Genomic DNA, 12788 nt, shown 5'->3' on the forward strand with positions numbered 1-12788 from the left:
TTCCTGTTATAAAAATTGCATCATAGTGCATATGTTTGGCAGCCACAGGTATTGACAGGAATTCTTTAGGTCAACTTGGGAAATGTAGGGCTCCCTATTCCCACAGAACAGAGGAACGAATAAAATAAAATCTCTTCTTCTTTGTATCAGTAGATTTGCACATGCTTCTTTCAATCAGAGCAGATTTCAAAGGCTCTGCTATTATTTGAAATCTGTTCACTCATAATCAAGATTTTACAAGAATCTAATTTTGTAAGTGGTTACAGAAAAGTAATCTGGAATTTAAATGAATAGATTTATGTTTTAATTCATGTTCAGTGCATTCTTGTGGGCAAAGCAGACTTTAAAAAACCCTGACATTTGTTAAAATAGTACTTAGTAAATGGTATATCTGTTGATTTATATGTATTTAGAATATATCCAGTATATGTTTTAGAATATATTTAGTGTGTGTTTTAGTATTAGACTGTGTATTAGGTCATTAGAACAGTAATTTTTTTTTTCAGTACTCACTATTGCTACTCAACAGACGCAGTGTATGCCAAATGAATGGATTTAATCTATTCGTTTGTACTAACATATATTTGTATGTGAGTCTATCCGTTTGTATTAGACTATAATCTGACTACTGGAATCTCCAGGAGGCGGACATTGTAAATTTTGTACTAAATAGAATGAAAATTGGGTGTGTGGCATCATACGGCGTGCGAGCATAAGTGGTGTGGCTGCGGAAGGCGCGCGTTTCATGCGCGCGGCGGCGGGTCCGCGGGGGCAGACGGACGCACGGACATGTCGCGATGGGCAGGGCAGCGCGGCGCTCCCTGCCCGGAGCGCTCCGGCGTTCCCGCCGCGCCGGGCCCGAGGACAAAAGCGCGGGCGGCGCTGCCGCGCGCGGCCGGCAGGTGGCACTGCGACACCAACGGCGCGCGCGGCCAGGGGCGGCCTGCGCTTTGTGCCGAGCCGGGGAGCCGCGCCGAAGGCATGGAGCCCGCGCAGGGCCCGAGTGCCGCCCGCACCCAGCCCGCAAAAAGCAGCGGCTCTTTCTTCCTCCCGCTCCCCACCCCCTCCCCCCGTTTTTAATTGGAAAGCTGCAGGTTAGTTCGTTTTGCTTTATTTGTGGATTATTCATTTAATTTTGACTTTTGACTGAGTTGTTTCCAAATGAACCTTAGTCTGGAGGATTGATACCAGAGTAGACAGAACTCACATGCCAGCTTCTCATTGACGTGATCACATGAACTTTTTAATTTCACAGCTTATATTTGCTTAAGTTAGAAGTACAATTACAGTACAACAGTACAATTACTGTTTCTTTTCTTACGAGGTTTTTGCAGCCAACAGATCTGTGAAATGTATACGCCACCTGGGCTACAGAGCCCTTGGTGTCTTTTCTTCTCATTTCAGACCAGGGGAAGATGCTTTTTCTTCTTAACATTCTCTCCCAGCACTCTGAATTAGAGATTTATTTGCAACGAAAAATCAATTAGTCCTAAATTTATTCATGGATTTCAGGTCCAGCGATCAATGCAAGTCCACTCAGTGGGCTCAAGGGGACCCAGTTCATCCCAGTTAATGTGTCTGAAGGGGAATTACCATTGATGCTGTTTTTTTCCCTTTAGGTCAGAGATCAGGCCTTGCTGCTGTGTACTGCAGCAGCCACGAATGACTTCACCCTGGAGCTACCCAAACTGCACCTGGAGACCTTTTCAGAGGAAGGGCTGAAGGGCAGGCCAGAGGCTGCAGCATTTCAGGTTAGAGTCTAAAATAATCCTGTTTCTTGTTTTCATTTTTGCAACTGAGAACAAGAAGCTAGACTGCTCTGAATATGTGGAGAAGAAAATGCTTCAAAACTAATGTAGTCAACAGTTGAAAGAGAAGTAATTTTCATATATACTGTTGGATGTGGTATTTCAGAGATGATGTGAACTTTTTATTTGGCTGATATAATGTTAAATAACTCACAGGGATATGACCATGGAAAACCACAAATTCTGTATTTGAAAATTAATATCACTCTATCTATTTGAAAATTAATATCACTCTATCCCACCCCCCTTTCTCTGCTTAATTTAAGCAAGACAAGTAGAAATTAAAAACCAGGGAGGGGAGGCAAGGTTTTATGCTGCTACTTGGTCATTATCAGATTTTTTCTTATTTCAGTGTTAGAATTAACAGTGATCTTCAGCACTCATAATTTAGAAGAAACTTCTCTTTGGAATATTTTAGTACAGGAGATGTTTTGTTTATGTAGGTTTAAATATTTATGTGTTTCAAAATACTAATTTTATTAGGAGGAAACTGGGGGAAAAAAGAGAAATTAACTAAAAATGTACACATCTTCAGATGTAAAAATGGATTCTGGGCAATGCCTCCTTATTGTTTCTAAGTTTGTTATGTCTTCTCTACAAACTATGCCTTAGTCTTTATAGCTGTGCAGAATGCATTATTGTTAAAAGCAGAATATTTCATTTTCCCAGTGAGAGAACAAAAGGCAGAGTGAGTACATATTTCTTTCGTTGTGTTCTTCTATCTAAATCAGAGAGAGTAAAGGTAGTCAAGTAAAGTGCACAGATATTAGGAAATGAAAATGTTGCATAATGTGTATACTTTTCTGTAGTAACCTTTTTAAATTTTTTGTAGATTTTCAGTTCTAGATGCAGTATATAATTTCAGGAACAGCATCACAAAACAAAACATTCAAGAAGGGCTAAACTGGAAATTTTTCACTGTTGCCTTTTTGCATGCATTTCTTTCAATACGAAAAATATTTAAGTTATGTGTGTATTATCATGTTTCCATAATAAAGTAATAATATGCAACTGCATGAGATTCCTGTGCACCTTAGGACGCATAGCTGTACGTCTCTGGCGGAGGGTAGGTTGCAAATGCTTCCCCATACACTGATGATCACTTTTAAAGCTGCACAAAAAGCTCCACAGGTGCATCTTTAAGAAGCTGTCACAGAAATCACCAGCTTTTAAATACCACTCTTCTAATTTAGGTGCCTGTTTGGTGATACCTGCTTCTTTTTTTTTGTCTCATCCCAACTTACATACTTTTTTGACCTTCCAGTGATTGCAGAAGCATTTCCAAGATAGTGTATTCTGTCATTATTTCTAAGAATAGAGACAGAAGTATAAAAACTGCATTTCTCATTTGAACAGAGTACTTGTGCTATACCCATAGTAATGCATGTGCTGCACGAGTAGTGCAGTGATGTAAACCTACTTTTTGTTTACCTGACAGCTTCAGTTACACTTGGTTACTCTGTGCATACACAAACGGCTCCAATTGTTCAGTTTGTATCACTGTGAGGTTCCTTTCCTCCTTCCCTTTCTCCTTTTCCCTTTTGCTTCTTTTCCTCTTCTCTCCATATCTCTAGTTACATAGTGCCTTTTTGATAACTTTCTAAGCACACTGTAAAGATTTTCTTAGGAAATTTTCCTTTTGTAGCTGGGCATCAGCTAATTGATGTTAATTCCATGCAAAACTACATTAAGAGCAATCCTGTAATTTTGAATGAAGTAAACTGTGAGAAATGACTTTATGGACACTTCTCTTTAGAACCAGTGGAATTGTTTGCCTCCATGTTCTCTAGAACTGCCATAGTTAGTGTGTGGTAAGTAGGAGTCAGTTAAAGGCCTTATTATCTACAAGTGTTAGACATCAGTTTTTTCCCAAGTTTAAGTTTATTGGTATTTGATAGTATATTTTTTTTAATTGCATGAAAAATTAAGATCTTAAATTTGACAGTGTGATAGGAATGAAGCACTGGCTATTGGAACTGTTGCGTACTGACAGAACATGACATTGTCCTATTTTTATTATTCATGCATCCAGTTTGTAGTAGGTGATTGAGATCAATAATTAATTATATATCCATTGGTCTGAATGTATCGCTTCTTCATTGTATGGAAGTGGCATGTATCTTTTAAAAAATTGTACCCTCTAGTTTCAGCCTTAAGGTAATGAAATAAAATATTTGGAGACACCATTCTGTATATCTTCTCCAAAGCCTGCACTTCATGGAATGGCTCTTAAATTGCAAAGTTATGTAGTAGGTTGAAATGTTAAGTTATTCAACAAGCATATCCTTGCACTAAGCATCTTCTAAAGCCCCATGCAAGTAGTGAAAGTATGACTTAATTTGTAGGCATTTGTTAAATTCTTGAGGACTGCAGAAGAATTACTATAGTAGTTTGAAAACGTCACTTCAGTTGGATAAAAAATGAAAAAGGTGTAATATCTCTAAGATTAAAATATGATTGCTATAGCTTTGAAAAAGTCTCACCTGATATTTAATTGCTGGGAAGAAATTTATGTCACAAAATTGTGCTATTTGTTATTGAAGTTTGAAAGTCAAAAATTATCTGTTGTTTTCAAGCACCTGTAACACAGTGAATGCAGCATTTAAGGTGTGCTGGTCTGGCCATGCCCTGATGTTCCTACTGGAGAGAAAAAGTGGAGCCATATGTGACGCCTCCTATGAATACAGGATATAGGGTTCAACAGGCAACTAAAATGGTATTGCTAATTCTGGTAGTCATGCTTGGCAGATGACTATTTAAATTAACCAGTAGAGGTTATCAGCTCTTAAGGAAATACACAATTCAGTTGGGTTACATCTTTAGAATGGGATTAAAGTTAATTAATAATCTTAACTCTCTTCTTTTTTGGCTCACAGAAGAAGTGGGCATTCAGAAAAATAATTCTGAATTGTCTCAACTACTTTTACATCGAAAATGTAATTGATACTAATGCCAAGCATTATTACCTAAAGACAATTCATAAATCCCCCAAATAAATCCAATGGGATTTAAATGTCTATGTATAAGTAATTAAGTTTATGTTTCTTCTGTTTGGAGAGGTAGACACACAAGGGTAGAAACTGGTACGAGAGAAACTTCTTGAAGCAAATTTAGGTACTTCAGACACATATGTTAATGTTGCATTTTAAAGGAATTATAGTTGATTTCTGCTAAAATTAATTCTAAATATTTATCAGCATGATCCAACCTATCTGAAGACATGACTTCAAGTACTAGTTGAACACAGAGAAGAACTGGGAAAAGGATCTGGGAGTGCTGGTTGACAGTGGCTTCATACAAGCCAGCGGTGCTCAGGTGGCCAAGAAGGCCAATGGCATCTGGCCTGGATCAGCAATAGTGTGGCCAGCAGGGCCAGGGCAGGGATTGACCCCCTGTACTGGTGCACTGGTGAGGCCACATCTCAAGTGCTGTGTCCAGTTCTGGGCCCCTCCCTCACTCACTACAGGACAAACATTGAGAGGCTGGAGTGTGTCCAGAGAAGGGCAACAGAGCTGGAGAAGGGTCTGGAGCACAACTCCTATGAGGAGTAGCTGAAGGAGCTGGTGTTGTGTAGCTTGGGAAAAAGGAGGCTCAGAGGATTCCTGTCCTGATTTAAAGGACAGGTGTCTGTCAAGGAAAGTGGGAAACTCCCTTTGAATGGAAAATCTAACCCAGTTCCCTCCAAATTATTACAACTTTGAAATTACGGGGCTTTCAGGCGAAGATATAGGAAAAGGAATAACAGTTCTTTATTACTGTATATGTGTGTGTATAACAAGACAAACCAGCAGCAGCAGCTCGGCGCTGACAGCGAGCAGAGCCCACACCCGCTCCCAGCCCTCTCTGGGCCGCGGGCGCCTTCCCCGCCGGTGCAGTTCCGCTCGCAGCCAGCAGGGGCGCTGCTGGCTCCCGGCGGGCAGGGCGGGTGCGGGGACTCCCCGCGGCTGCAGGGGGCGCTGTGCGCGAGCCCAGCCGCTCCCCTCATGCGGGCAATGGCGGCAGGCCAGCGGAACGGGGCTTCCTTTACCAACCCCAGTGGCAGCCGAGCCCAGTGCCCCTCTGGATGGCAAAATGGACTGCAGCAGGACCCTCGGAGCAGCCAGCTGGAACAGCAGAGGCAGCCACTGGCCACACCTAGGGTGGCCACCAAAGACTCCAAAACAAAGACTCCAGAGCCGTGGCAGGAGCTGCAGAAGCCCTGGCGAGCATGGAGTATCAGGTTAAGGTGCAGCAAAAAACCCAAAGCAGCAGCAGAAAACAGCAGAGCTGGGCAGCATCAGAAAACAGCAGGGATGGTGAGGGGCAGGCAGGTTGCTGCAGGCAGCTGCTACAAGCCTCCAGGAAAGTCTCCCTCCAGGAAAGGATTGGGTCCCCTTCCCAGTGAGGTCGGATGTTAGAAAGCTCCCAGTTCAACAGTTGCTCTTGTAAGTGAACACTCACCCATGAAAAGGAGATGTAGTGAAAGACAAAAGGTCTGCGGAGGCAGCGAATCCTCTGGCCTAACAGCCCGGCACAGAAATTGTAGGAGCGAGGCACGGGCCCAGCCCCTCACCCCCAGCCAAACTCTTGTGGTCTCTCTGCACTTCCCAAGAGAGACCCCCTCAGCCAAGAGACAGCAGCAAACTGCGCCCTTCCTCTTCCTCCCAGCCACATCCTTTGTCTCTTAACTATTCTCATTAACATCTCTTAGGCAATAAATGGGAGACAATTTCATGAGAGAAATAAAAAACCCAAAAAGTCCTAACCTCCAGCAACTCATTGCTCTCCACAGCTACCTGAAAGGAGGTTATAGTCAGGTTGTAGTCAGTCTCTTCTCCCAGGCAACTAGCAACAGGACAAGAAGATACAGGCTCCAACTGTGCCTGTGGAGTTTCATGTTGAACATCAGAAAGGTGGTAAGGCATTGGAATGGACTTACCAGGAATATGGTAGAATCACCATCTTTGCAGGCATTCAAGGAACAGCTGGATGTGGGTCTTGGTGCTATGGTTTGTTGGTGTGGTGGTGTTCAGTCAAGGGTTGATGATATTGGAGGCCTTTTCCAGCAATAACAATTCTGTGATTCTCTTCTCTAGGTGGGTTTGAGATGGTTAAGTTTTCACTTTGTCTTGCCTCTGCTTTCGTCTGTCTCTGCCACCTGCTCTCTGCTGCATGTCCATGTGCCCTCTCTGCATACTCCCCACTGCAGGCATGCGCTCCTGGCTATGCACTTGCTGCTGTGTGCACACTGACCACATGCACCCACTCTTGCTTTCCCTCTCCCTGCATGCCTGCTCTCTCTGCACTGCGGATTCTGGAGCTTTCCTTCAGTCAGTCTCTAAGTGCTACACTGCCTGGGCCTCTCTCTCTCTTCTGCTTCCTGTGCCTCTTTCCCACTCTGTCTTGCTTGCTCTGAATCAGTCTTTCTGTCCCTCTGCCTCTCCCTTCCACCTGCCCCATCTTGCTCCCTCTATTTTCAGCATGTATCCATCCATTCATGCAGGTTTAGGAAGTCAACCTGGGATTTATATGTACTCCTTTGCCATTCTTAGGTGTTTTGAGGGCATTTAAAATAAAAAGACCAGTAATAAAATGAAGGCTTATAGTTTTAGAAGTAATACAGTCAAGTACTGACATATATTCAGTGTTAGCATTAATCACTATAAATTTACGAAGAAGTAGGTTTTTCCCATTTATGCATTCATGCATGATTTAGTCATGCATTATATAATTGTGCTGTAGGTCCACTTTTTCTAATTAATTGAACAAACATAAATGTAGTTTTAGGAGCTTCCTAATTTGTATTTATTTTCACTTGTTTATTAATTTTAGATTTATGCTTGATAGATTAGATGGTGAAAGATATGCATAATTCTGCTGATAATTTTCCTCCAAATAATAAACACTTTCTCATTTGTGTGTTCACTTGTCAATAAAAAAGTTCTTACCAAATTGAGGAAGCAAGTGATTTCAAAGATAACATTATAATTCTGTCATCAGATCTTATCCTGTGCATAGGGCTTGTCTTTCAAACATAAATCAGTTCTGGTAAGAGGATTTAATGAGCTGAATTAATCGTAGAGCAACTGCTTAAAAACAATATTACTAGTATTTTAAATCTTGTGCTTTTGTTTTAAATTTTTTTTTCTTTTATTAACATAGTTGTTAAAAAGAAAATTATCTTAATACTTCAGAAAGAAGAAATGGTTTCTAGAGTCTTAAAGATACATCATGCACACTCTTGTAGTGTTTTATTTTTACTTATATTTATTACTTTTAATTTTACACTGTTTTACCAGAGAAGGAACTATCAATTGAATTATAGAGGCCAGAATGCTGCCTCCTCTGGTATCACGTTGCTGTTTCTTGTCAAGTAAAACTGGGTCTTCATTGTCCAGGAGTTTAGCAGCTGCTATCAGCTGGGCTGCTCTCCCATCTCCAAAAGGACTAATTTTTTCTTCTGCTTGCCAAAAGGACTACTCTCATACCTAGTGTCAAAATGTGGTGCTTCTGGACTGACCACAAGGCTGTCTAAAGTACACTGTTTAAAGAGAAAAGTGATTCTTTATTACGCTATTGCTACTTTACACTTTCATTTTGAGTTGATAATAAATAAGTAAATGTTTCAAAAGCATTAGAGTGGGGCAACACTTCTTGCAAACCTCGCCTATTGCCATCATCAATCTAGGAAAATAAAGTTGGTGTAGGACTTTAGCAATGATTGACATCCAAGTAAAGTCTGAATAACCAGGCTGAAGAGATATAAAGTGGAGAACTCTAATTTAATCATCATGAAAGAGTTCAGCTGGTATTTGGGTTCATGTCTCCAGATATGTTGTATCATGCTGCTAAATATTTGGAAGACATTTTACCATAATTCTGTATAATTAGTTTAAAACATAAGAATAATGTATATTAGGAAAATATTGTTTAATATGCTAAAAAATGAGATCTCTTCTAACTGCCAGTGATGTTGGAAATTTGCCTTCTATAATTTGAATTTCACACTGTTTCTCCATTCCACCACTTAACTGCTCAACTTCCTTTCCTCTTCACAGCATTTCTGTTAGCAGTCTTTTTTTCCTCTCCCATACAGGCCCTCTCTCCTTCCCTTTTTTCTCTGCTGCTTATCGTTAGCCTCTTTCCCTCACTTTTTCAGTCACCCTAGCACTTCTTTATTTCTTCAGTTGCCTTTCTTCATCCTACTAAATTAGGACAGATTATATGAAGAACCTTCTCAGAGGGTGTTGTAGTTAGCTGGAACACCCTGGCACTCCAGCCCTGCTAAGTCTTGGCCTTAGGGACCATAAATACCAAAGTCAGTGTCTGTAATCACCAATTAATCAATTACTGAAAACTCTCTTTGTGCCTGTGACACTACCAACTCTTGTCCAGCCCCTTTTGTAAGCACTATCAGTTTTGTAAAAACTTTGCAGCTAAGATGATGATTTTCATTATTATCTTGAATGCCAAAGTTAGTGTATAATCATTTAGCCTTTCAGTAACCTTTCTCAGTGAAAGTTTTACTTTTTTGGCCTTATCAAGCAATCATGTCACTATCTGTCTTTGTCAACATAGACTTTTTCATATATTTATATCTGTTGCATGTGGGTGATGTCTTAGGAATTACCTGTGCTAATATGCAAAAAAGCTCTTTAAGAACTGTGTAAAATACAATCTTAATTAACTAAGTTTATTTATTTAGTTTTGCTTCTGCTTGTAATCCTGATTTTTTTTTTCACCTGGCTACCAGGTTGCTGCATGTTTTAGCAGGAGGCATCTTTCCTGTGTACTAGTCAATGTCCTTTCATGAAAAAACTTACTCTAGAGTCATGGTGATCCCAATATGTATCCAAAGCTGCCTCAGTCAATAAGAGCGGACTCCTAATAACTGTAATTGGAAAATAAAGCATCATTTTATCACAGATGATATCAAATATAGTTCTCATAACACCTTGTTAGGCAGATATTTTTACTTCAGAAATCCTGTCTTTCAGAACTGCATGTGTTTGTCTGTGCACAACATCTTCAGAAAAGGAGTAGTTTTCACAGATAGCAACAGTGTAAATTTGACTCATTTTTAGAGAGTGTGTACTGTGTACCATTGCAATGCAGACAAGTCCATTAAGAAGCATGGATATTTAATTGTTGGTAATCATGTGGGTTACAAATTAAATTCATGAAGTGAAGACCATGCATGAATGAGTGGAGTTGTCTGGAGTCTCACATTTTTTGTACTGGGTCTTTTAATTTCAAAAACTAAAAAAATGCTGAGCAAGTGAGCCTAAACAATAGAACTTAATAAGACAATAGACTATATTACACAAATGTTTAAGTAACAGAAACAGAACCAGACTGTTTTCTATTCTTACATTAAAAAAACCTTCTTGCTGAAATGCTGAGACTTGTTTAGTCTTTTTTTTCGCTTAACTGTTTAGTAGTCCATTATTATAAAACATGTCTTCTTGTTATTCTTATCAATTGTTTACAGAGGAAGAAGAAATTATTAAATATTACACTATATTAGAACAAGAATTTTGTAATGGAATCACAGTAGACATTGCTGCCCAGATACTGTATTTTGGTGGACCTTGTAGTTAAAGACCTGGGAGAGGAAGGGTTATCCACAACTTGAGTGAGTTTATTATGGCTTAGTGATTTGCTGATTGATTTCATTTGCTGTCAGTTAAGGCTCTCTTAATGTCAAGCTTTCTTTGCATAATGCCTTGAAATAAAGACTGATGAAGATTTTTCAGATTGATGCTGCTTATATAAACTGACCCTGATTTGCCCTTCTGCATGACAATATAAGTGACAGCAGTTAGACAAAAATATAGTAGTGAATATGCAACTTAAGGATTATACAGTAAATCTTTCAGAATATAAAATGAGGCATAAAAAACAGGCTGTTCTCTTATTACCACATTTATCATGTATTGGAGAAGTAGACTGGGATAGCAATACAACTGAGGTAAAATTTGAAGACAGTAAGTTTTGAAAGGATTGAAAGTTAAACTGTTTTGTTTTACCAGATCCTAAACAATTGGTCACGAATTAATTTTGGTGGGGGTTTTGTTGAGAATTTTGGTGGTGTTTTGTTGTTAATGGTTTTTTGGGGTTTTTTTTGGTAGAAAGGGTTGTATAAATTTTGGCTTATATATCCACATATGTTATTACCTGCAAATTTTATTTTTACATTATTATTTTGCAATAATCATAACGAGTTATTTTGAAGCTGCCGTTTTGATTTTTCATTTGCTGAATTGATTGCTTGTCTAGTGACATGTGTTGGTAGTATCCTAGGATCACAAACTCCAACATCATATTGGACTGTGAAAAGCACAAATTCTTGGATTCATAACATCTGTGTTATAGGTGGCCAGGACTAATGTGTTTTAAATAGGGCACTCAGTACTTGTCCATTGCAGTACCCAATTTCATGATATGATTTTAGAACTCTCCCTTCATTATGGTCTTGTCTCTCATCTTTGAATTCTCCCTGTTAAATGCAAAAGGTGGTAAGAAATTAGGGGGTGAGGAGAGAATGGAGACAGCTGGAGAGTGCTCTAATTAATGGAAATAAGCTGAATGTGTAACTGTTGTGTAAATCTGAATAATAAGGATACACAGCCTGCATGTTGGCAAGTTTATATGTAAAGGATTGGATCTTCTATGTCTTTTAAGAAGATAATATCCATGGAATGACAAAAGTTTGTTTATCCTCCTGGAACTTTGATAGAACTTGAGATTCCTCTGGATTGCTTCAACATCAGGATTTTTTTGGTAAAAGAGCAGTTCTAAACTAAAGATTGGGAGAGAAGAATAATCCCTACCACCTGTGTGGACAAATTTGATGATGTACATTTAATGCCTGAGGACTATTTTAGTTCTAATTTCTCTCTGTTAAGTGGCAGATTGTTTGTTCTTTTCCACTACCAGCACCAATTGGTGGATCCCCCTCTTTCTCTTCATCTTAATTGAAAAATACTAAAGGGAGAGACCTGCCATTGACACAGTGTATAGTGCTAGACTTTCCCTCCATCCATTTTTCCAATCTCAGATATTTTTGTTTCTTGGTTAATAGTGTGCAAGCAAAAAGTTACTAGTTGAAGTTTATATTCTCAAGTTTTTACACAGGCTTCCAAAGACCACAGGACTGGGTTTTGAGCAGAGATTCCCCTACATGACAAAATGTGATGTTTGACTGGACCTTGGAAAAGGTCACTGTCCTAGATGCTCAATTTTTTCTGTCTTATTCCACATGAGACTTGCCACAAATTTTACTCCTTTGAGATATGGACTGTGGGATTGAATAAATCTTTTATGCCTAGAGGGCACATAGAATAGCAGTAAGCTGGTTGTTCCTGCTTAGAAACAGATTTGGCAGGGAAAAGGACAAAAAAAATAAGAGTATAAGAAGCAGTGCTAAAATGTCTCCAGAAGTTTTCCCAGGCTTCACCATTGTAATTGGCAGATGTTCTGAAAATAGTGGAAATCATCTATAGTTTCTGGAGTTTGTAAACTATGGAAATGATTTCTCTGTTACCAACATTCATAGGCACAATTACTCATAAATTACCTTACTGCAAGTAGTGGCCCTACTCTGAAAAATGGATAAAAGAAATAGTGGTGAATTAACATCAGAAGTAGTTCGAAAAATGCTACTCCCTCGGCTCTTTTTAAGTTAGGATGGCCTAAGTTAATTTAGGCCTTTCAGTTAGGATCCGTGGATAAGAGCCATCTGCTTTTGTTTATCCACCATTAAGGTCACCACTCAAGTACATGATACTGTGATGCCAGTCATTACCAAATTCAGTAGAAAGATTAGAAAAGGCCTTCTCAATCTCATTACAACACCCCATGATATGGGATGTTTTACTTCTGATTCTGTTACTGAAGGATACTTCATACTTTCTAGGCAGACTTACCTCAACATTGCCTATCCTCCTTAGTTTTCTCCTTACATAGTTGCTATAAGCATCCAGTTTTATAAATAGAATT

The 12788-nt window shown here is 39.3% G+C and overlaps 1 protein-coding gene across 1 annotated transcript in view; it reads left to right on the plus strand.

Annotated features, from left to right (window-relative positions):
* The window catches only part of CCDC171 (coiled-coil domain containing 171), a 157250-nt gene that overhangs the window by 112760 nt on the left and 31702 nt on the right, over window positions 1–12788 (plus strand). Inside the window, exon 23 of the mRNA XM_064736561.1 lies at window positions 1620–1751. Within this exon, the coding sequence (XP_064592631.1) occupies window positions 1620–1751 (132 nt within the window). The remainder of the gene's footprint in view (window positions 1–1619; window positions 1752–12788) is intronic.

Source organism: Zonotrichia leucophrys, chromosome Z (genome assembly GCF_028769735.1).
Source record: "Zonotrichia leucophrys gambelii isolate GWCS_2022_RI chromosome Z, RI_Zleu_2.0, whole genome shotgun sequence".
In the NCBI taxonomy this organism is placed as follows: Eukaryota; Metazoa; Chordata; class Aves; order Passeriformes; family Passerellidae; genus Zonotrichia; species Zonotrichia leucophrys.